The 24,708-nt window shown below is 38.1% G+C and overlaps 1 protein-coding gene across 14 annotated transcripts in view; it reads left to right on the top strand.

The window, feature by feature from the left end:
* The window catches only part of HDAC9 (histone deacetylase 9), a 490,905-nt gene that overhangs the window by 242,663 nt on the left and 223,534 nt on the right, over positions 1 to 24,708 (top strand). For 6 of the 14 annotated variants that reach the window (XM_074863233.1, XM_074863213.1, XM_074863224.1 and 3 more), the window contains 4 exons: positions 15,841 to 16,082; positions 16,998 to 17,148; positions 19,336 to 19,462; positions 21,372 to 21,493. In XM_074863233.1, coding sequence (XP_074719334.1) covers positions 15,841 to 16,082; positions 16,998 to 17,148; positions 19,336 to 19,462; positions 21,372 to 21,493 — 642 coding nt within the window. The remainder of the gene's footprint in view (positions 1 to 15,840; positions 16,083 to 16,997; positions 17,149 to 19,335; positions 19,463 to 21,371; positions 21,494 to 24,708) is intronic. The other 8 variants (XM_074863172.1, XM_074863205.1, XM_074863263.1 and 5 more) reach the window with 3 other exon arrangements.

Below are 24,708 nucleotides of genomic sequence, written 5' to 3'. Positions count from 1 at the left end.
AAGCCCAAGAAAACAGTTAAGAACATACTGTGCTAGCAAATACAGGTATTTCAATGCATTAATCATTTTACTCAGCAATTCCAGTAGCATGTTGATCCTTCTGTACTCAAGAGACTGTGGTCAGTCCCTGGTGCCCAAGGTCGGGCTGAGGACTGGAACCGCAGTCATTTAGCAGGAAGTTTATACTGATTCAGACGGTGCCTTGGAATACTGGGTAGCCTACTGTGGAAAAGGAAACCGCAGGGAAGGGATGAAAACAGCTCTGCGTGCCCATGCCAACATATACCACTGGTTCGATGACCTTACCAGTAAAGTTTCACAGTGGGAGGAGGTACCAGTGAATGTTGCATAGTCAAGAGTAGTATCTGGAGATGATGGCAAAGAGCTTATGAAAAGCATGGGAAGGAATTGAAATACACAGTATCTGTACAAAACACACACAAAAAGCTGAGTTTCACTACATAATCTCCTTAAATATGGTTGTTTGGAAGGGGTTTTGCCATAGTTCCTTTGCTCTTTTTGCTGTCTGTGCTGTGGTCCCTTGTATTCTTTCAGAAGGTTTATAAGTATTTGAACATTTTTTTTGCTGAAAGTATTGCAGTATGAAATAGGACATAGGTGGTTTAGTTTGAGCAGAAAAGTAATGAGATGAGAGTAATAACTATGCACGGAGTGAATTTGTGGGAAGTGGGTTCCCTTTACTCTGCTGGATTTTTTTGAAAAGTACAATATATCATCTTGAAATTACTTTAACATGGAGTCCACTGTATTACAGGAAGGAAGAAGTGCTTGTAATCCAATGTGACAATAATAGGTGAATGGGCAATCATCTATCATGAAATAGTTGCAGATCTGTTTCTTGGAAGAAGGTCAGTTTTGACATTTATTTATGAACGGTAAATTGGAAACTGTTTATACTGTAATACAGTTATGTTCAGTTACTCATTTTATCTGAAACACCTTTATACTTTCTTCTCTCCTTTTCAGCAAGTTCATGGTAGGATCAGTAGGTCTTGAAAGGCTAATGGCATTGATGCCTGTCTTTGAAGGTTTTGGGGTTTTTTTTCCCCCTCTGGAAACAACACTGTACATACATTATAGAAAGCAGTCTTGCTTTCTTGAGACATGTTTGTATCTTTCTACCCTTTGTTAATATGGTTCTCATTTAGAAACAGGAACTGTGAAATGTGCTGAGGAATAAATAGATCTCTTCTAAATAGACATTGTCAAGGAAGAGCAAAGGAAGTGAATTGTGCAAATTCTTAGAACTGAGTAACGTTTATTTGAGAAAAAGACATACTTCTCAGGTCAGAATGGCTTTTGCTTTACAAGTAAGTTACTTTTTCTCTCTCTTTGTAATAATGGTAATGGGGAAATTTGTGATGGCAGTTTCTGCAGATGGGAGGTTGCAGAAGGTAGCTATTTGAGTGTATCTACAAGCTTGATATCAAAATTGGAAAAGCCAGCAGCGTTTTAAGCCTGGGTGGGCACTGCATTGAAGCTTGTGTCATGTGAGCCTGCCTGGCATTATCAGGATAATCTCATTGCTGTAGCCGTGTTTTGAACTCGGAAACACGTGGAACTGAACACACACATGGGGAAAACATGCCCTGTAAGGTCTCAGCAGAGGGCTTTATTTAAATGCTTGGAAAGTTTAGTGGGTAATTTTCCATGTAGTCTCCCTCTTTCATTTGAGGGAAAGATGATCAGCAGGTCCACACTGGAAAGGCCGAAGATAGCTCTGAAGAGGATTAATGTCACTGTAAGATCTCAGAAATAATTGAAGTGAGCGCTAGTTTCTCTACCTGCCATGCTCTGGAGTAGTTCCATGTGGGCAACCATTTTTCATGAACTGACTGAATTCTGAAGATCTTTTGTGTAGTTTGCACACAGGTGCTTTCTTAGGACATTTGGACTGTAACAGATAACTCTGTATTGAGCTGCAGGATTTTCACTCAGTTCTGGATGTTTGGGGCCTTTAGCCAGATTTCTGAGTGATTGGCAAGATTTTTTGTGTGTCTTCAGATGGTTGTGAATGGCCATCATTGGATCAAAGTCATAAGCTGCTGTTTCAGTGGGTTTTATTGAGGGTTTGAATGGCAGAAGGAAAAAAGTTTATTGGTCTTTTTTTAATTTAGTTTATTGTGGTATTAAACTGTGTACCTGGATATGTATATTGTGTCCTTTGGCTGGTGTACTGAATATCCTGTTGCCAGACATAATTTCCAGTCAAAAATTACACTTTTCTATAAGCTATATTTCAAGTGGGTGGCAGATGGTTCAAAAAAAGGGATTTCAAATGATTTCTAATGATTTTCCTGTTAACTATTCGTTGTAATAGTTTGCCCTTGTCAACAGAAAGGATGATTCCACCAAGCAGCACTGGCAAGATTCACAATATGCCACAATAACATGCTGTCAGTATAAATGTATTTGCACAAAATTGTATTATATATGGCATACGGCTATATAGATGTCATTGTTGACTAAAAGAATCCTTGGTCTCCTTGTTCCAAGGAGTGCAGGATCTACAGTTGTTCAGCCTTGTGACCCTGAGTTATGCAGCTTTATGGCATTTGATTTCCATACATTTTTAGAGGTGGGTGATAAATATAGCATGACACTGTCTGAAGTCAGCCTCCTTGTAATTAGAGGGTAGATCTCAGCAACTTCATCCCAGTCTGCAACTAGTCTCCTCTTTGTCAGAATGTCCTCTAATATGAGGTGAAGCAAGCTCCATAAAAGATGGTGCAAGTTCTGGAAATGGATGAATTAAGAGGAGTTAGTGGACATTTGGTCATTTCCCATTTTTTAAGAAAGATCATAAGTTGAGCCATTCACTTTACCGGTATTCAAAAGTCATTTAAGGTAAATCCTTGAGAAGCCCTTTTGCATGTGTGTTGACTATCAATTTTATTTTTATTTTTGACTCTGGCAGATGTAGGTGTGATTGGAAATGAAATGGAATTTTATGGTTGTGTAAGCAAACTCTTTCTGAACCAAAAGCTAGTCAGTTTGTCACTTTGGGACTCTGAGTTGTGGAGAAAGTGAAAGGTAATAGTATTGGATATCAGCTTTCCTTGTGGTGTTTCATCAGGTGCATAGCTCTCAACTGACAGAATAGTATTCACATACTTGGAATGAGGGAAATCAATGACATCTTTATTGTCTGTAGTTCCAGACCTCCTTTCGTTTGGGTAGACTGACTCTTGGTCATTCTCTCCATTTTTATGCTATGTCCAGACCCTACTACTCCTGTATTTTCTACAGAGTGCTTCTGTCCACAATGATAAGTAGCTAGTGGTTGTGTAGATTTTGTGGTAGTTCTAGGAAATTGTGTTTTACGTTGGTGAGTAGGGGGAGGTCAGCTTCCTGTGGTATATTCATCACCTTCAGTTCCTAAGACATTCCATGATACATGCTTTATGGATATACTACCATGGTCTCAGCATTCATTTCATTAATTAAACTTTACAGTCAGCTGAGAGAGTGCTGGGCCAGGGTTGGCTACAGGGAAATCCATAACAGTGTAGAAATTCCAGTTCAGGTATTCACTATCAGATCCTAATTAAGGGAAGAAAACCAAATGTAAGCATATCTAAAAATTAGTGTAAATAACCTCATTAGCCAAAATAAATTACTGTTTCTTAGCAGCATAACTCTAAGAAATATAAATGTGCATGGCATAAATATAAAAAGCCATAGAAAGGGAAGCTATACTTTCTGGACACATTTGCATTTTGTTAATTGTTTTAATATGCTTCATTATAATATTTTCAATAAACTAAAACTATTGAAAATCACTTCCTGGTAGCTATTGAAATCCTTTGAGTAAGAAAGAGGAAAACTCAAAATTAGTCGGATTACTTCAGTCAGGAAGAATGTTTAAATTTCTGAGAAAGAAAACAAATGATACTGAACAGAAGAACCCATTAATGGATGCTGATGCTGCAACTAAGATGATCTGTTGAAAATCTTAGCATCCAGCCTTCTGCAATGCATTGATGAGGGGGTTTCAGGCTATATTCTAGTTTGTCTCTTATTAAAGCAAACATATCAGTGATTTCTGTATGGTACCAAGCTCTCTCAGTGCGTTACCTTAAAACCAATATTACAGCCTTTCCATGGTAAACCTTAAATTAGTTGCACTGCGTTCTTCTCCCAGTCCTTAATACGCAATGCCTGATGCAGTAATTCCATAACATATTGTTAATGCTATCTCTTTGATAGCATTATCACAAAATTTGTGCTTAAAGTGCAGAAACTGAGTACTTTCTTTCATGTTGCCTCTTGTATTGCAGAATTTTAGTTTGTGATGACATTTCCAGACAGATTCAAAAGCTCAGTCAACAGGACTAAATGTGCTTCTTATTGCAGTGTGCTAAGAATTGTTCATCTTAGGTCTGATGATAGGGAACTTCTACTCTGAATGATGAATGTGTTAAGTGGGGGTGGGGATTTCAATATGACTAGGGTTTATTTAAATGATTAGGCTGAGATTCTCAAAGGACCCAAAGAGTTTCTTGAAGAGTAATTTTGAGCGCTTGACTCCAGTCAAGCAATCAGTCTAGTTTGCAGGTTCCAGGCCTGATCTGCAGATTTCTAAAACTTGAGTTTGAAATTTGAGAAGAGTTCCAACTTATTTTTGTAGACTTCTTAATAGGAAATTAAATTTCTGGAAAAGCTTGCTTGAGAAAGAATCTCTCATTTGAGACTGAAGAAATGCCCACTGGCTTGACTGACTTTCTGCGTGTCAGATGAGATGAAGAGAGAAACAATCTAGTAAGAAATGGACCTACTGAAATGCGGAAAAGCAAAAATGGGTAATAACTTTTGGATTTCCAGTTTTCTGAATTCTGCTTGCTAAGTGGCACCAGAATTGTGTAGAATTTTTCTATGGCTGTTGTTTCTTTTGACATAACAGATTAATTTCTTATAAATGTTTCATTTCATTAGTTTCTGGAATATTACAGAATGCAGAACCATTTTTTTGTATTTATTTAGAATAACACTCCTGGAAAATATCTTCAGCTAATGTACTGAGAAAGTTGCCATCATCTTTATAATTCCTATAGTTTGCTTTTCCAAAGACAAGTTTGGCAAAATGAGTAGAAATGTCAGTTTCTTTCCTACACTCATCATCATAAGTCCATAACTCTACTTGCTGATTAAGGTGACTAAATCATAAATAAACTGAAGAAAACCTGCTACAGTTCTGAGTTAAGCCAGAATATGTTTGAAACAGATTTATGAGTATGGTAGTGACTTAAACTCAAATAAAGAAAGAGTAGTAAGTTCGACAGAAATATGAACATCATACTGATTATGTCAATTATTAATTTTTGATTCCTTAAGATCTTACTAATCTGAATCATACAGGAAAAGAATATAATAGAAATTTTGTTAATGAACACTTAGAGCAAAAAAGGTGATTTTCTTATCTCAATGAACAGAATCCAAATTATACTTTGTTTTCACTCTGTTTGGTATCTGGATATAAACTACGTTATTTGTTAGTGATTTCTTCCCTTCTCAGTGCTTTTTCTGTTCAGCCTAATTTTTTAGTTGACCTGAAAAACCAGATTGACTCCCTCTGGTGGTTGAAATCATGTCTCCGCATTCCAGAGGGAGCCTTTCAGAGTTCCCTTTAGTCTAGAGAGCGCAAATCATTAATAATATTTTCTAAGTAAGTTTAGTGTTACATCGTTATAAAAAAATAGCAATAGCTTCTCTTTCTGTCATACAGAGCGCAATGCTAGTGGTAAGTTGCTTTTGCTATCTGAAATCTTTTGAATTTATGGCAGGTATTTTACAGCATATGTTTTCAAGGAATCAAAGTAGATAGTCAAAATAAACACAGGTATGGGCACAATAGGATTGAAATCATTTACTGTAGCGAGAAGAGAAAAAATGGGAAAGGAGAAATTTAGATAAGTAGTGTAATAGTGATGATGCTAAGTATGTCACAGAATTACATGAACCAGATGTTATATACCTAGTTTGGGATTTTTTTCAGATCAAGAACATTACTTGATTTTAGAAGTAAACATCTAAAAGTTTGCCTTTGCCAAGACACCCTTTTGTTATAAAATGGAAGAGTTCTGTTATATTTAGATTACATCTGTGAACCTGAGATGTCTGTCTCCTTTTTCCAAGTAATTCCCCCAAATCCCAAATGGCAGAATATGAGAGAAGGACTTTTTGTGATCACTTACTGCAAATGCTTATGGTTTGGATCTATACACTATAAAACCACAACTGTCTTCACATTAATGAGACAAAAATATAAGCATCCTGAAAGACTGGCATTTCCTTGCTTGTGAGTTTATATCACTTTTTGTATATTTTATGTAATCTCTTTTACTGGAGTGCCTGCCTTATGTAATGTCTTAGTAATGGAAATGAGGCCATCTGCATGGTAGTCAAGGTGGTTCCCTGAAAGACATGCTTTGTCTGCAGCAGAAAATAGATTAAATCAAGGCCTTTAAAACCTTCACAACCCTTTCATCAAAGCTGAGAGGGATCTTCCCCAGAAATTCCTCCTTAGTTTCTTTAGAGCAGCCCATCTTCTCTGCCTGTTGAGGTCGTTATCCATCCAACTTTGAGGCTTGACTGCTGCATAATATTCCCATCAGCTGTATTTTGATTGTTTGTCCCTTTTCATATTCTGCCACTCCTAATTCAGTTCTGCATTCTAATTAACTCTACCTTATTTCCTTTGCTTTGCATCATCATTAGGACCATATCTTTCCCTTTCATTTTCCCTGTTTTACCCATAGTGTTTTCTCTAGGTATGCTGTAATCTTTCTGCTGCTACATATCAGTAATCCAACAGGTGGACTTCTGAAAAATGGCAAGCCAGTGATCTAGTATTATTTATTAACTTTATTTCAGTCACTATGCAAATATACTAGGTGTTTTATGTGAGTAGAGGAAGACAGACTCCCCTCAGTATGCTGCAGTACAAGACAATGTGGTACAAAGGGGAGCAGAACAGGAAAAAATTATCTAATACAAACAAATACATATTTTCTAATAAATATCTGCAATTGTTAATTTTGCATATGATATGTAGGAGTTTTATTTCTGAGCTAACATAGTAAGTAGTATTGTGTTGCCAGTCTCTGACTGGCATCTCATTTACTTTCTCATTAGAAAGATTCTTTAAAAGGAATTATTATCCTTCTGTTGGATTTTTTCCCTCTTCTATGGGAGATTTCAGTTTGATCCTCCCTTTTTCTGTGCTTGGGATCAAAACTATTTTTAGCCCCATGCTTGTCAAAGATCAGGACCTTCCATAAATATTTATTGAAAACATTGGAATAATAGAAGGTCTTTCTTGATTTCTTGGGTATAATAGAGAAGTTGTGAGCTTAGTAGGTTGCATGTACATGATAGTTTTTGCTATGCAGTAAAAAAGAAGAAAAAAGAAAACCCTAAATATTGTAGCATCTTGGGGAGCACATACAGCTACAAAAATAAAAGAAATTAGGAACTGGAAAATATTCTATTCAAATCATTTTTGGGGTCAGTCATCTTTTTCCCTAAAATACAAAGCAGTTCCCTGAAAGATCTGCACTGTATCTTGCCTTCCAAGGGTTTCATTTGGAGCACTGGCTGTCACACCCCTGAAATAGCAAAGCTATTTGGGGATACGTGTTCAGCAAACCTCCACCCACTATCTAATTTGCCAGGAGCATGCTGCCCTGTGATACTTGAGGATATACCTGCTGACATGCCCAAATGGTAGCTGTTTACCTTTGATATCTGCACTTCAAGGAAGAGGTTTTTTCCCCTCTCCCCTTTGTCATTTGGGATTAGAATAGTGGTATCCCCACTGTTGGGAATTATTCAGCAGGTATAACCTCGATATTGCCACCAACATGCCTGCAGCATTCACAGGTGGAGCAGAGATGAAAGAAAAGTGAAAATCATATGTTCTGGATGTATTTGGTACCACTTGTAGCAGCGTCATGTTTTCTCTGGATGGGGAATGAGGCAAAGACTGTAGCAGATCTCTAGAACCCCTCATGGTGCCCTCTCAGTCATCCTTAGCAATCCAGGGGACTTTGTACACTGTCTTAATGCATAATAATACTGACACAATTAAAAGCATATCGCCTTTCTTATGTGTATGTAGCATCTATCATTATACTTGTTTTAAAATGGGAGGTGAGAGAAATCTGTTGTATCATGTCTGCTCTTTGCTTTTTCGTAACATTTCAGGGTATGATGCAAGAATTATGTATGTATGCAAGTGCATGCACACAGATTTATATCACACGTGCTTTCATTTTAATTAATTAATTTTAAGCCTTTAATGAAGTGACTGACACATAGTGATGAGCTGGCACCTACTGATTCAGAGACATTGTACCTACTTAGTTCTGCAGCCGCTAAGTGGTGCTGCCACCAAATCAAACCTTACTTGGCATCTTCAATACGATCTCGCTGACGCTGGTACTTATCTGTGCACAGAAGATACACAGCCAAAAGGATGCTATTTTACATTCTTCCCTGTCATTTTTTGTGTGTGCATGCCATGGGGTGGGCACATTATGGTCAAATAGGCTAACCTGATACCATGTATCAACAGCATAATTAACACTGATATGTTATCATTATTTAATACTATCATCAGTATGTCATAGACTTTGGAACTGAGAAGAAAGTTACATAGAAATTCTACATCTTTGACTATATGTGCGTTTACCTTTGTCCTGTTTTTACCTTCCCTGCAGCAGTAGTATCTAGAATTTGGGATATTTAGATTCCTGATATCCAAAGGACATTTTCTAGAAAGTGAAAATATGCCTGTGTGCTGAGGAGTCTAGAGAACATGTATGTAAGAGTTCTTCTAGCTGAAATATAAATAAACTCAGAAACCCAAATATAGCTCAGCTTGGATTTCTTGACAACAGATCATCCAGGTTTGAGTTTAGAAGCCTTTCACATTCTGATGTGATTTACTGGGCGCATTTGCCTTTATTCCTGTGACAGAAGTGGTTGGCCTGATATTTGCATGAACTCTGGCTCATATGTGGGACTTTTGCTCATGTATTCAGTAGAGAAGAAACAGCAAACACAGTAACATTTAAGAACTTCTTGGCTATAACAAATTAGATGGCATTTATGTTTGTGTTTGTTATGACTGACTCAAAAGCCTATTTACAGAGAAGGAATCTGATTTTAGTAAATCAATATAATAAAGCCTTTGATTTTTTACAAAAGCCAGCTAGCTGTAACTTCAGTGTTGGTATTTCAAGGCCTCTCACTGATATTTTAGAAGTTTGTGGTTGTTTGAGCTTCCTTTCCAGGCCCTGGGGAAATAAGAGAATGGTAAATCAAAGCCCAGATCGCTGTTTGCATTTATTTTACTTCTCATTATGACATGTATGCAAACACTTAAAAGAAATAGGGAAAAGGTATAATCATGATAAGATCCCTTTTATAGAACAAAGGGGAATATATTTCTGGTCTAATTTATTACACTTCTCCTTAATACTATAAACTCAATTGTGTGCCTCATCAGGTTTGACAGTTCACTTATATTTCTAATTTGATGATAGTACTGTTTAAAATAATTACTGACTCTTGAAGGATAATCCCAGAAAGTAACTGGAAAGTATTTTTTATGATCTGAAATGTGTTGTGATTTCTTGTGCTTTTCCTTTCCAAGCAAGGAAGTTTTAGAAGTACAAATTGCAGTCAAGTACTTAACTGCCATAAAAAGTCATCATGTTGCCTTTGAAAAAAATCTTTGCTGTCTTCTTTCTGCTTTCCTTGCTTGTGACAACAAAAATCCAGAATATGATTGAGGATATATAATTAATCAAAAATATTTAATAACATTCAGTGAAATCTAAGTGACACTTTCTTCAGCTTGGATGCATCCTTTAGCGTAATTGTGAGGGTGGAGAAAAAATTCTGCTGATTTTAAATACTGGAAAAAAGTTTTATCAGTGTCATTGTAAATCTGGGTGCTTTTGTCCCCGTATTAAAATGAGGTGCTCTCAAGGCTGTCTTCTTTCACCCCTGTACTCATGAGAGAGATTCTACATCAAGCTTCTCAGGTGGCATAAAGAAGCTTTGCCTATATTGAAGTTAACGGAGGAATGACAGATTATGCCAGCTGAGAATTGAGGTACAAGATTTTAGCCACCAGAGCTGGGATGATAAAAACATCCCATGGGAGATAACCTAACCTTTCACAGCTCATTGATCATCTGACTTGTACTTCAGATGTCACCAGTTATTCTTAAAATTTCATCTTCTTACTCCTGCAGTCTGCTGCGCAGGTCTTGAGTGTCACAGCTTCCCCCAGAAAGCTGCGAGCCACCTCTCTTCTGGGGAACAGGCTTCAGATTAGGACAATTTTCTGCAAATTGAACACTGAACAATTGCTGTAGTAGTTTTCATGCCAGACTCTGCCCTCTTTAGTCATGGCTATTCAAAACCACATTGCTTGCCTAATTTCCCAGCATCCTCACAATAAACACATTGCTCCCCTGTTAGCTCTTTCTTCCCACTGTGGCCTCACTGCCACCTTATCAGTGTGCCAGGGCTGCTCTTGGGTTACAAAGTGAGCAATGCTCCTGTAATGCTGCTTCTCAGCACAGAAAACTCAGGAATTTTAACTCCTTTTCCTGTGCTCCATCTCTGGTCAGCTGCTCGTGTCTGGCCAGTCGTTTTCTGCCCAATCTCCTGCCAGTTACTTTGTGTCTCACCTGCCTGCCAAAGTTTCCCTCCTACCCTCTGTTTCTTATTCCTGCAACTTCCTGTGGTATTTCTTTTTTTCAGTCTTTTCAAAGACTTTTTTCAGTCTATGTTCAAAGACACTGCCATGGCTTTTCAGGTACTGGTGCTTTTCAAGTCCTGAATGAGGTGGCACATAAATCTGGAGAATTCTAGGTTTAAACTGGAGAGTAAATGTAAAGTATTATCTTTATTGGGGTGGGGGATATCTTCCACTCTTTCCACCATTTAGAGCTCTTTTTTGTAAATTCTGCGTGCTCTGACTACATCATGTTTGACTGATGGCTAATCCTGCAAAAAGGAAGGTTTTTCTCTTTCTTTGAATGAAGAGGCCAAATGGAGGCAGTTTCTTTTACACTGAAATGTTTTCATTTTATGAAAAGCATACTGAAACTGTGAAAAGTACTGTAGAAATTAATAATAAGTTTCGTGGGCTCTGTTTTGTAAGGCAGAGTTCAAAAGAGTACCACTAGTATAAATGGCTCTCCAATTCTCTCTTTGTAATACTTCACTGAGTTGATGTCTGGGGCAAGGTGTGACCATTACTTGGCAGAATGATTCTTCTAGATTTTGCTTGTTTTGGTGTGTCTTCAAGGGTACGCTTTTATTGCCTAATACTGAAATTGCTAGCTGGAGGAGCTTGTCATCTGTCTCTTGTCACATGTAATTTCAATTTAGCATTCCAGCTTTTGTAGTCCTACTCGCTCACTTCATAAACCTTAACTGCTCCTCCAGTAAAAGTCTGCCTTGGATAATCAAGGCAGGAGAAAGAGCCTCATCAGCTTCATGCCCTGTTGTTCTCTCCAGCCTTCCATCCTGGCCCAGTCCAACAGCACAACTGAGAAATTCCTTTGGGAAAGGGTTAGCTTGAATCCCTGCAGTCCCAGCAAATTCACACGGTTTCTCTAATGTAAGAATCATAAATGTACTAGATGAGATGTTCTGGTAATCAAGTCTACTAGAATTGTTCTTCATTGCATCTCAAATAAAGAATAGCAACTGTTCAGCTGATGGCAGCATACCTTGTTTAAGTTCCTGTTTTTAATGCTGCCTTAAATGCCAAGAAAGGTAACTGCCAACACAAAAACAAGATTGCCTCTCTTAGGAGATGATGGTAAGAAAGTGTGATGGTTTATTTTCTGATATTTTCCTTTATCACTTGTGATTCGGAAGATTTGTGTTTTCTAATACACCAGAAATTGAAACTAGTCACAAGAAACAAAGCTTGAAATGTCTTAGTGAAAGACTTAGAGTTTTTCACTGATTCCCATTTTAAGGAATGGTTTCAAAAAGCAAAGCCTCAGGGTTAAAACAAGCTCTTTTACCTCTTTTTACATATGCTTCAAGCACCTGAATCTACTCAACAAGCATGCCGTTTTGCAAGTATCTTATTTTCTTTCCACAGAATGTCAAAAACACTGCGGGAAGTGCCATGTATGCAATATAATTGATATGGATGCTCTTCTGAAATTATTTTTGTTGTTATATTTCAAGATAAAGGCAATCATGTATTTATAGGAAAAATAAATACATATGCCTTTTGCAGTGTGTTGTAGCTGAAAATTAAATATTTTTCCACTCAAATTTTGGCATATTTCCTGGAATCACCGAGCTTTCAGTAACATTTCTAGTTAATATTCTGCAGCCTACTGTTGTATTCACCGCAGCTGCCATGAGCTCGGAGAGTTTGTCTTTATTTAACCTTAGAGAGGAATCCCAGGCTTGCTCTGTAGTCAGCAGAGCTGTTGGGAAGGATCTGCTCCAGACCACAGTGGAGAGAGTGTGGGCAGGGTCCCACTCTGAATCATGCCTGCCACAACATTGCTCCATTGATGATACTGGAAATCCTGCAAAACAAGTCTCCTTAAAGTGAAGTTGGCCTTTATCAAGCTCTGTTTAATACTTTCTTTCATTAGACATCCTTTTCCTTCTTTGGCTTATATCTTGATGAATCTTCTTGTTAAAGCCCTGCATCCCACTGCTTCTTGTGATGTTTGGAAATTGAGGGCACTGATTAGGACATTCCTTTTCTACATATATTCTTGAGTAGAGGGGATGAAAAAACATGAAAAGCCCCAGTGAGAATAAACATCCAGTATCACCTTTGCTCTTTTGAGACTTAAAATTGTGTTGGGGTGGCAGAGGGGAAGATGCTTCAGCTAAAAGTCAAGGCTTTTAAAGACACTGATTCTGATTCTCTGCTCCATTACACATTTTTCACACTGATGTTTCTCCACAGGGCTGCTTTGTCTCTTTCTTGTCAGCTGGTAACAAGTAAGGAGAATGTAAATGGCCTGTGGCATTAGGACCGCCTAATAGACAGTAGCAAATCCTTCAGTTTGATTGGTGATTTTGTAGTCACTTGTTTAGAATAATTTTGTTGATGTGATTGACTATTACCCAGCTAACTATTAGTAACTATAACTATTATAACTATTATTATTATTATAAATATCATAACTATATATAACTATTAGTGACTATATAGTAACTATATGGTAACTATTAGTTTTAAGACAGTAATTAGCCCTAAAAGAGTAAGTATTTGCTGTGTCAGCAGTTAGTAGTAGTATTGGAGGTAACCTTAGTGTTAGCAATATTTATGCCAGGATATAAATACTTGTCTTTATTTGTCAGTAAACACTGACATTTAAATGACATGAAAGATTATGTATTGATTTCTATGGATTTAAGTCTCTACAACTACCTTGATGTTTATTTTCCCCTACGTTAAGGAACGAGTTAAAGTTGTACGTGGTGAAGTAGATATTCCAGCACTAGACATTATTTGAATGTGTGAAAATTATTGAAAATGTGTATTTTACCAAACCGAGCCTGATTTCAGTTGTACATTTTACTAATACTGGAAGGAAATTTCCATTGTTAGAAAGATCTGGAGGCCTCCCCTCATGAGAAGTGCTCTGAAAATGAAGAAGTGGGATGCTCAACAGAGATAGGAAGTATAATCAGCCTGAATCACCATGCAGACCTGTAGGGGTTGATTTGTAGCCAATATCTGCAAAATAAACTGCAGGGTTCAGTTTGCAAACACTATTGTGAACCAAACCCTGCGGGGTTCAGTTTGCAAACACTATTGCGAACCAGAGCCTGCAGGGTTTGCCGAGCTCCGGTTACTATTATTGCTCCTAGTAAGGCTTATTATCCTGTCACTGAAGATGTAAGAAAAGCCATCTCTCCACTTTAAACATGATAAGCCTTTGTCACCTACAATGCAATTAATGTTAAAAATAGAAGAGCGCTGATGATAAGATTGTGACTTGCAGGCAATGAGCCATTGTCCAAGTACCGGAGACTTATCTGGAGGGCCAGTCAGCCTACACGGTTTGCTGTCAGTTTGCTGATTGCCATTTCTCTCTGAGTTTGATGAAATATTCATGTTTTTGCTCTGCTCTCTGCAAGCACTATTGATTTCTTGTATAAACGCGGCTATATTTAGTCTAGACAAATGGAATGTGGATTGCTGCTGAATAAATGGGATGAAAGGCTGGAGGTTTGCCTGTCCGTTTCTCTTGGTCTGTGGCAATTATTTATAATCAAGAGTAGTTTTTGTAAGTTAAAGGTGATTTTTTATAATTTAGTGATTAGTCCCAGAACAAAAGTAAGCACTTAGACACAATCATTCTGTTGGGATAGTGGGTTAAGAAGGCAAATTATTCTCTCAGGTTTACAATCAGATACTAGCATTTAAAGAAAAAAAAAAAGGCCTGGAAAATTGTATGTTTCCAGAATTTTGAGAAGAAAAGAATATGATCAATAGAAGAGATTTGGTGCTTCATCTCTTCTTTTTATAAAACTTTTTACTAATAGATTTGATCATACAGTTAGAATTCAGTTATTTCCATTTGCTGCAGTTTCAACTTTTGCTGCTTCAGTTTTACTGCTCCTGCTTGCTTGAACATTTCTGTTTCATTTTGGTTTTCTCCTTGAAAACAAATACAGCTGTAGCAGAGCAAAAGGAGAAAATACGCTTAAAATCTTGTTCCCTAGTCACTTCCGACAGCGTGTTTGTTTTCAGTTAATAATCTTATTTTCCAATGAAGATAGTAGAGCACTAGGAACAGGAGTGAATGTGTTTGTGTTCCACTGTCCTCTCGTGGATGTAATCAGAACTGCTGAGCTTTAGCAGAAACCCTCAGCTGCTATTTATTTTCCTCTTGTAGAAACGTTACTTGCTAGTTTTTTGTTCTTTTGAAACAGATGAAGTTACACTCTGTCACTTCACTTAATTTGAAAATCTGAGCTTTACAAGTATTGTAGTGGAAATCATCAAATCTCTCTCTTCTGCTGCTTTTTGGTGCCTTCAATTTAAATAAGGAGATAGAAAACCACAGGATTCTTCATTAAGTACTGTAATGCTGGATTAACAATATTTATCATTGCTGCAAAAAATTGGAATAATTCAAGATGTTTGAATTTTCTTACATGCCATATATAGTGTATTATGTCTAATCCACTCCAAGCATGGTGATCACTTTTCAAAAAACTGTATTAAAAAGTCTTGTTTTGTGTGTCAAATTATTTTCCTATAATTTTGTATGTGTTATTCCTAAGTGTTTGTCAGGTATATTTACATGCAGTAGCTATGTAGCATTGGGTAGCTGTTCATGAGTAACACCATCCTCAGAAAATCTACATGCTAGCTTTGGAAAATCTCTTGCAATGCAGTGAGAACTGGAAGGCCTTCATTTTACACTGAAGTGCCCTGAGTGTTTATCGTGAAGCATTAATAGAGTCTCGGAGATTCTTCCTAAATATTGCTCCATTAGGCTATGATGTAGTTTTACAACTGGGTTGGTTGTTAGTCTATTTAGCAGAATATTAATCTGAGAGTATTTCTGCAGAGAATGGAAAGTAAGTGATAAAATAATTTATGAAATCTCCAGTTATTAGTAGGAATGTCTGAAGTTTGCACACAGCGTAGATTACATGAGTGTTTTGTTAGGTCTGTACATTGAAGAAGTCTTTGAGTGAAATTGGTCTTTTCCCCAGTAGGAATGATCTCTATTCTCCTTCTGCAGTTATATTTTATATATATATATATGTTTTGTTGTTTTCTTCCCACAGTGGATGTAAAGTCAGAGGTTCCGGTGGGATTAGAGCCTATCTCACCATTAGACTTGCGAACTGATCTCAGGATGATGGTTCCCATGGTGGACCCAATTATGCGTGAAAAGCAACTACAGCAGGAACTACTTCTGATCCAGCAGCAGCAGCAAATTCAGAAACAACTGCTGATTGCAGAGTTTCAGAAGCAGCATGAAAACCTGACCCGCCAGCATCAGGCCCAGCTCCAGGAGCACATAAAGGTAGCAACATTTTTCATTTATCCCTCACTTTATCTGCAAACTGAATATGCTTAGGCAGACATGAAAAGGGGACATGCCTGAAAGGTTTGCTGTGACTGAGAGATGGTGTTTGAGTGCTTATTTCTCTGTATTTGCGTGATAAAAGCCTTTTCAAGCAAAACTGCTAGCACCTGCCAGTGACTTGCTCACAGCAGACCAAGCCAGTACTATGAGCATCGTCAAGCTCACGAAGCCACCACATCCACAGAAAATCAAACTACCTATTTTACAAAGCTGGATTTTCAGCTAGACTTCAATATGGCTGTCTTTTCTGTATGTGCGGTTTTGAGTATCTTAAAAGACTGCTTTTCTGGGCTACTGTTTGATGCCCGAAAACCAAGTTGATAGGCAAGTGCATAATATTTGCATTTGTAAAATGGAGGCAGGCCCTGAAAGTGTTGTTTTCATTCGTCTCTGAGCTGCCTCATGTAATGTAAAAAGAAAATGATTTATGGGATTACGTGCACTATGGAAGGATTGTTATAATGGATTTTGACCAGGAATTCATGATCTTTTTATTTTTCCTTCTGATCTACTTGCTATTATGCTTCTGTGCTAAGCATCCGCTCGATGGAGCTGACAAATGAAGTGGACCACAGCAGCCAGAGTTGGGTGGTGCACTGGCAAAGAACCCTGTGCAGTTTCCAGCCATTTTTTCCAAAAGAGAAAGAAGTTAAACCAGAGCAGCAGGCTGCTACCTGACATTAGAGTTCATTTTAGTGACAGCCAGTAATGCACTATCCTGCTTAAAAGACTGGGGAAAGTTGGTTAAAAGAAAGCACTGATACTCAGTTATTCAAGGGGGTTGTTTTAGCCAAGACTGACCTAGAAAACAGTGCAAACTGCACTTTCTCATGTCTTTTTGTTCTGTGCAAGTTACAACAGGAACTCCTAGCCATTAAACAACAGCAAGAACTCCTTGAAAAAGAACAGAAACTGGAGCAGCAGAGACAAGAGCAGGAACTGGAGAGGCATCGCAGGGAACAACAGCTTCCTCCCCTCCGAGGCAAAGAAAGAGGCCGAGAAAGTAAGAGCCAATGTACCATGAATCCTAATAAGAAATTAATCTATTCCCTTTTGCCTTCTCCCAGCCGAAATAGACAATGAACAGGAACCTGAAGCAAGCCTATTACTGTGTGAAATATGCAACTAGAGAAGTCGAGAATGTGCTTGCAGAAAGGCAGGACCACCTGCTGCACCCACAGAAACACATTGCTGGTTTGTGTGCAGACTTGGAGGACTGTAGAAAAGTCCATTTTGACAGACCTGTGTACCTGCCTCTTAAGAATCTAACTCTTTATAAAAAGGGAGGGAATTTGAAAGTCTAAACCTTCACTTGAGAGCTTCTTTCTGAAGAGCTTATTTGCCAATACAGAAAGCACTACAAAACAGCAAAAAGCCAACTTGCTGATTAACTAATTTGAGCACTGTTTCAAGATTGAAAATATAACAACATATTTAAGAATATCTTGACTGAGACTTCTGTATATTTTTGCTAGTACTTTTTCAAACTGTCTTTTGTTTGTTCTTGATGCCATTTCATGAGACCCAACCAAGAGTTATTTCTAGCTCATACATAGCTCTAAGGCAAATGACAGATACAAAGGTTCTTGTTGGAATTTGGTGCTCACTAGAGGGAGACAGATACAAATAATTCTCTTTAGTGAGGTCAGTTTAAAAATCAGGTTGTAGAAGTACATTGTAAAGGTATTCAAAATGAAGCTGCCATGAGCAGTTGCCCTGTTGAATGAGCACAAGAATTAACTGACAAAGACTGAAGCAGAAAAGACGTGTACATTATGCTCATGGGGATCATATGCTCCTGCCTTTTTTCTTGATGGAAAAATGTATCGGTTAAACAGTTGTAGGTGTACCGTATTGTAGACTTTAGAAGTCAAGGTGTCCATGGTGCTTCTGGTACCTTGAATGATGAATCCATGAAAGCATCACCAGCCGACTGACCCAGCAGAGGGAGTGTGGCAGAAGCCACAGGAGCAAAAGGTTCCTATAAGTGGTATGAAAAATCAGTTTCCATATAAACAGTTGGGCTCTATTAGTAATCCCACCAAAGGAAGAGCAGCCATGTGAACTCAGTGGTTCCCTTCTCAGTTTGGTTTGCTGTGTGGCTGTTCAGTATGTAGCAGCCAGCCAAGCAGCACCTGTGACCCCTCCAGGCCCGGCCCCAGCATTTGCTGGTGATGATCTACTTAATGAGTAGAGGAAGGAAGGAAGGTGTGGGGAGGGGAACTAGGGTCTGAAGCTGAGGAGTAGTAGAGGTATTTTATGGGAACTGGGTCACAGGGGGACATGCTCACCAGCTGGCTGTGCCATGTCAGGCTTGGGTACTTATGAGTATTAGTATGCCTTAGTGCTGCTACTTTAAAGGAAATGTTTTTTCTTCCCTTTTTTATCACTGTTTATCAAAACCTGAAAGAAGATGTTCTTTCTTTTTTTTTTTTTTTTTTTTTTTATGAAGAGTATTATGGCTGTGAGTAAAAAAGCATGCCCCATGGTGGAAGTAGGAATTGGCAGTTTAACCTGACACTGACATGCTTACTTATGGTACTCTATTGAGCTAGCCACCCAGAGAGGTCAAAACGCACTGTGTCTTCCTGGCATTTTGGTCTTTCTGTCGTTTTTGTATCATAAGAGTAGAGTTATCAACTATGACTCATATTTCAGGCTGTGTTCCATCTTCCAGACATCACAGGTATAGGCTGTTAAGTGGCTTGAATAAAAAAGCTCACTGCTGGCTCTTTCTGCTGCATTCTGCTCATAACCAAGACAGTGTTCAGAGGGCAGTTTTGCTGTGCTATTACTATTACTTTACTGAAGGAAAAAAATTCTTTACCGCAAACTCAAAGTGACCTTTTGTCACTATCTTTTTAGTTCTATCCTTGGTTTTGTATTTGGGAATTATTAGGAAATAATTTAAATTCTTTAGATACATCTGGATGTGGATAAATGGCCTCATCTGCTGTTGAAATATTCCTTATGACTTCACTGGATTTCTGGGTTATGGCCAACTTCAGTCTTCTACAGACAAACATTTAATCTGAATGTTATCTCATTTTGACTGATTTCCACCAATATTTTTTATAGTTTGCAACACTTCCAGCAGCAAGACACGGGCTCTTTTTTGTGTTTTGGCTTTCATTTTCTTTTAAAATGTAATTTTTTAAAGTAAAGATATGTTTAATTCTGTGTATTTTAGGGGCAGTGGCCAGTACAGAAGTGAAGCAGAAACTTCAAGAGTTCCTGTTGAGTAAATCAGCAACAAAAGACTCCCCAGCGAATGGGAAGAATCATTCCATGAGCCGCCACCCCAAGCTCTGGTACACGTATGTTCAGTAATAAACTGTTTCCTTGCCTCATCAAGGTATCTGCTAAAATTTGCCAGAATGCTTCCCCAGCAGGGATATTGGGAGTCTACCTCCAGAATAAGATAGAAGTTTAACCAAGAAGTTAGCAAAAACCAGAAGTGTAGTATTTCTGGTTGAATTGAAGAGTACTTGGTGGTCAGTGATGAGGTGAGAGCTGTACAGAACAAGATGGTGTCATGATTTGCATAAACCCTTGATTTCAACTGCTTCATCTCTTGATACTGTCACAAATTTTTCAACTTCATCTGTCATATTTCCAGGTCTCCAATTTTTGCACTTAGAACAACTTTGTGTTTGATTTACTTGGTTTTTGAATCAATCACAAAATTTGTTTCTTTTTGAAGAGATGCTGTTTTTCAGCAAGTTTGGATGGTATAAGTAACTCTGAAGGATTTGGGGAAGGATAGTGGTTGTTTAACTTTTCTTACCCTCCTGGATTTCCGTATCCTAAACTGCATGTTCTGATGATTCCCTGTCCTTGATGAGGATCTGCTTAGACCATTGAAGCAACTGATTTTATTGAGTCCTGTACTGAGCATATTAACATTTTAAGAGTTTACAGTTATAATTAATTCCTTTTTCACTTCCTTATTAAAACAGACACATAAGTCAATCCAACAAAATGAACACTGGATGCATTGCTGAAAGATTTCAATGTTATCCACAAATTGACCTTCAATAGGACAAACAGAAATGCATATGGTACACTAGATTTTCATGTAGTTCTTGTTCTTTTTAAAAAGACTCACTGAAGGCCTGCCTTGGAATTTCCATTCTGAGCTAATGAGAGCATTGTAGTAACGTGATTTAATATAAAGTTACATTGTTTCTGGTGGAGATTTTTTTTTTTTTCCAAATAATGTGTAAAATTCTCTGGAGTATGTAAGATTTCTGGACTAATAATCCAAGCTTAGTTCTGTCTTCAGACAAGTGGGAATGAGGAGCTCTGCAGAGGGATGTCTTCTCCCACACTAGGGAAAGTAGTACTTCCTCTCATGGTAGTGCCCCTTTTGACGGAGACATATTATTGATTACCCACCCTACACTGGAAAGATAGCAAGAGACTCTGTAAAAGGCCAAGCAAAATTATGTTTAGATAAACACAACGTTGGAAAGCTTCCCTCTGTCCCACTCTAAATAGAAAAGTCAACCAAACAAAAAAAACCCTGTCTCTGGGCCAAATGATGCAATTTCTTTACAATTTGCAGTTTCCGTGTTCAGAAAGATCTGCCCACACTATTTCTTTCATCCAGCAGTTGTCAGAAAGCACTCTTCAGCTCAGAGCTTCTCTGCTGACATGAATGCTATGTGCTGCAGAGTGGCGCGCTCACAAAACTTACAAACTGAACTTAAATGCAAGGTTTTATCTACTTTGTCCACTAAATTGTTTGCTTTTTTTTTTTTTTGACAGAGAATAATAACTCAATATTTTTTGTTAGTTTTATACAAGCCCCCCTGCCCTTAAAATCCCCCACATTTTGATAGAAGAGTCTGGGTCAATGTACATCTATTTGTACATAATAAACAAGACTTAAATGGCTTTTGCTGTGCCTCAGCTGGTTCATATTAAAATGCAACAATCTAAAATGGTCAATTCCCCAAACTGGTGACAGATCCTGTCTGTAGGTCAACATGACTCTTATCCTATGAGACTTTTATAATGAGTGCAAAAAGCGCGTTCTTGGGAATCCCGAGGAGTTCCATAACTTACTGTAAAAGTGAAAATGGTTACATGAGCCTGTGGTTTGTGCACACTTAGAGGAACAAGAACATAAACACAGCTGAGACATGTGTACAACATGTGTAGATAGTTACTGCTGGTCACCTCAGTGACTGCTAATTTGTGACCTCTCTGTGTCTGCTGCAGGGCTGCCCACCATACCTCACTGGATCAAAGCTCTCCACCCCTGAGTGGGGCCTCGCCACCGTACAAGTACACTTTACCAGGAGCACAGGATGCCAAGGATGATTTTCCACTTCGTAAAACGGGTGAGTTAGCATAGTTTATTCGAGCCCCTTACCCAGCAATTCTCCCACCCTTTATTTTAACCAGGCTGTCCATCAGCAAGGCATATATCATAATCCACAGAGCCTGTTCAGGATGATGCTGTGGGTAAGTTCAAAGATCCTGACTGCATCTTTACCAGGTCACATGGTATCAAGAGTCAGTGTTTCCCAATGCTAACAGCTAGTGCAAGCTTCAGTCTTGATAAATCTAGTTTCTAAACAGAGCATCATTTCACGGATCTTTTACGGCATTATTTTCTTTGTCTCTATTACTTCTGGGTTTAATAGCTCTCTCTCTTTTGCATGGTAGATACAGTATCTGTCTTCAGACAGTATGCTTCCTTTAGACAATGTTTTTCAGGACATTATGAGGGAAATTCATGGAAAGAGGAGGAATTGGATTAATATTATATTCTGTGTCATTGGTTGTCAAAGTTTGTATTTGTGTGTGCTTGTTACATATAGGAATGTGTAATACTGTACAAGAAAATGTTCATTTGAGTGTTTCAGAATGTTTCAGAGGATTTAGCAACTGAACCTTTTGTCCTGACAGCAGGTGAACTGTAGACTTGACTTTTTCTGCACCATAAAGAAGGGTAGAAGGATGGTGGTGGAGTCCATGTAACTGTTGCCTCAGGTCCTTGGTGCAGTGACCGGTATCCAGGAATGCAGGGAGACACTAAGAGAAGGGGGAAAAAAAAGCAAAGAAAACATTAGATTGCTTATTGCATGAGTCTGCTGTTGAGTGATATAGTTACATTCAGAGAGAAAGTCTGACCCCCTACTGTGCTAACAGCCTTTGAATGTGATTTAGCCACTGAGAGATTGAAAACTAACTGCAAAACTGGTACTGACTTGAAAAGAAGTGGCATTTGGAACCAGGATACATTCAGAAAGAAAATCCAGTCTGTATCTAATACTTTGGGGCAGACTCTCTGAGCTCGTATTATATCCCCAAATATTTTCAAAGGAATGAAAGCATGAAAAGCAAAATGCTAATTTATTCTAGCTGAATTACTCTTTGTACAATATGGTGGCAATATAACAAGGTCCTATAAAATCTTGTTCAGGCTACTCAGTCACAATAAGCCCTTATGCGGTTCTCTGCTTCATACCAACACATATTTTCTGTGCCAATAGAATATACATTTTCATTTTTTAAACAAAAGGATACACTCTACATCTTCTAAATGCTGTGAATTTTGAAATGCAAGTTTTTCAAATGCAAGTTTTAATTTTTATTCCTTGTTTATATATCTTAAATGTTATGATTGATATTTATGATGTGTCAGACTGTTGATCTGTAAAACAAAACATTTTCAAACATTGTAACAGTAAAGTTCTCGTGCAGCTGCTAATACTTTTATATCTCAGTGGGGGTTTCAAAATATTCCTTAATTCAATTCCCATTGTCTGCATAAGAGGACTATAATATAATTAAATCCAGATGTTTTCTATATGTTATTCCAAATATTTGGGCATGCAATGCATCAGTTCCAAAATTGAACAAAGGACATGATGACTCTCTGAAAAGATATCCACAGAATAAATAGACAAATACTAATATAATCATTAGCATAACTGTTTCTATGACATTTACATAGTGATTCCGATAAGCAAATATAAATGAAGTGTACAGTATGTTGTATGTTAGCAAGGGAGTATATTTGATAGCTTTCCACATCCATGAAAATAGCAACTGTTAAATATCCTGTTTACACATCCAATCTCTCTGTATACTAGAGTTGTTTAATTCCAGCCTTCAGCAACATCCTCACAAAGGTTGTAATGATTGTTCATCAGGTTGAGAGTAAAAGCAACAGGAACTAGATCGACACAAGTCAAATGACCCTAAACTGATCTGGGTGGTTATAGGGCCATCCTCCAGGCAGAGGGGACATTGTGGAGCCTGTGTCATCCTCATGGGACCTTACTAGACAAAGATGTCCCACGAACACTCATGTATATGGACAGGCTATAAGCCTGCAGAAATCTGACCTTTGCCATGAGGGCTGAACCTCTTTTCCTTTCCTTTAGGCTATGAACGCTTATTGCCACTGGCTCCTGGTAAACCCTCTGTGGTGCTGAACCTGCATGAAGTCAGCAATTCATATGAAAGCAGACCTCACATTCCTTTCAGCCTTAAGAAAGGAATACCTGTTGCGGGTTTTAATCACAGCTTTGTTTTGCTTCTCAATTTTATTTTCCATATTCATAATATGAAATACAGAGGTATCTTTCTCTTCTCCAACTTTAATATAATGCTCTTGGAAGATAATGCTGATTGAAGATCAGATTTAATGGGCAGCAAAGCTGAATCATTCTCTCCTGACATCCTAATGTGTTTTTCAGTGCTAAGGAAAGACTGAGTGTCGCACAGGCATTGTAAATTATGAGTCTTGCTTGCTCACTTTCTTGTTCAGTAATCTATTTAACCTTTGCTTCATTAGTCCTGTAGTGTCATCTCCTTATTAATCTTTTAAAAATTAATTCAGAGAGTCTGTGGTAAAGAGGAAAATATCCTGTGCAGCTTTTACTCCTCTAGCATCTAGAATGATGAGATGCATAGATAACTAGGGAAAGACTTAAGAGTCTTGCTGTTTATATGTTCACAGTTAGGTACCAGAGCTAACATCCCAGTGCAGTGACTATGGTTACTCAATAACTCTCTTAGCCACATGGATTATTCCTTTCTGTACAAGATGCAGCAGAACTTGTCAGCAGTGGGCTTCCCACAGCTTAGCTGCATGGAGGATTGGGACTGTCCTAGGGGCTACAGACCAGGATATGCAGCTCTTTGCACAGCTGCATTCAGATGCTCTGTGTTGACAGACTTTCAAAAGAGCAGAGCAAGGGGAGCTATTGCTTCACTGGACAGATAAATGTACCATACGGAGAAGCTACACATCTGTAGCTAAGAGCAGAATTTAGCCTAAACAGTATAAGATCAAATTTTTAAAATGCCCATGACTTTCACCATGGATACCAGTTGTAATGTGTGTTTTCTGCAAAGCACCCAAAAGCCTGAGCAGCACATGGCTCATTAACTTTCAATGAGACTAATGCATCTAAATTACCCAGAGAGGTTTGAAAATTCCTCCCTATTACTGAACAATTTTGAAATTCGTACTGACTGTTGTAAGAGCTCTGACGGGAGCTGTGCACTTTTGAAGACCTGATCATTTAATGTGGGGAAC

This window comes from Strix uralensis, chromosome 1, assembly GCF_047716275.1.
Source record: "Strix uralensis isolate ZFMK-TIS-50842 chromosome 1, bStrUra1, whole genome shotgun sequence".
NCBI classification, from domain to species: Eukaryota; Metazoa; Chordata; class Aves; order Strigiformes; family Strigidae; genus Strix; species Strix uralensis.
The sequence above is the reverse complement of the archived record's forward strand: the minus strand, read 5'-3'. Positions and strand labels throughout refer to the sequence as shown.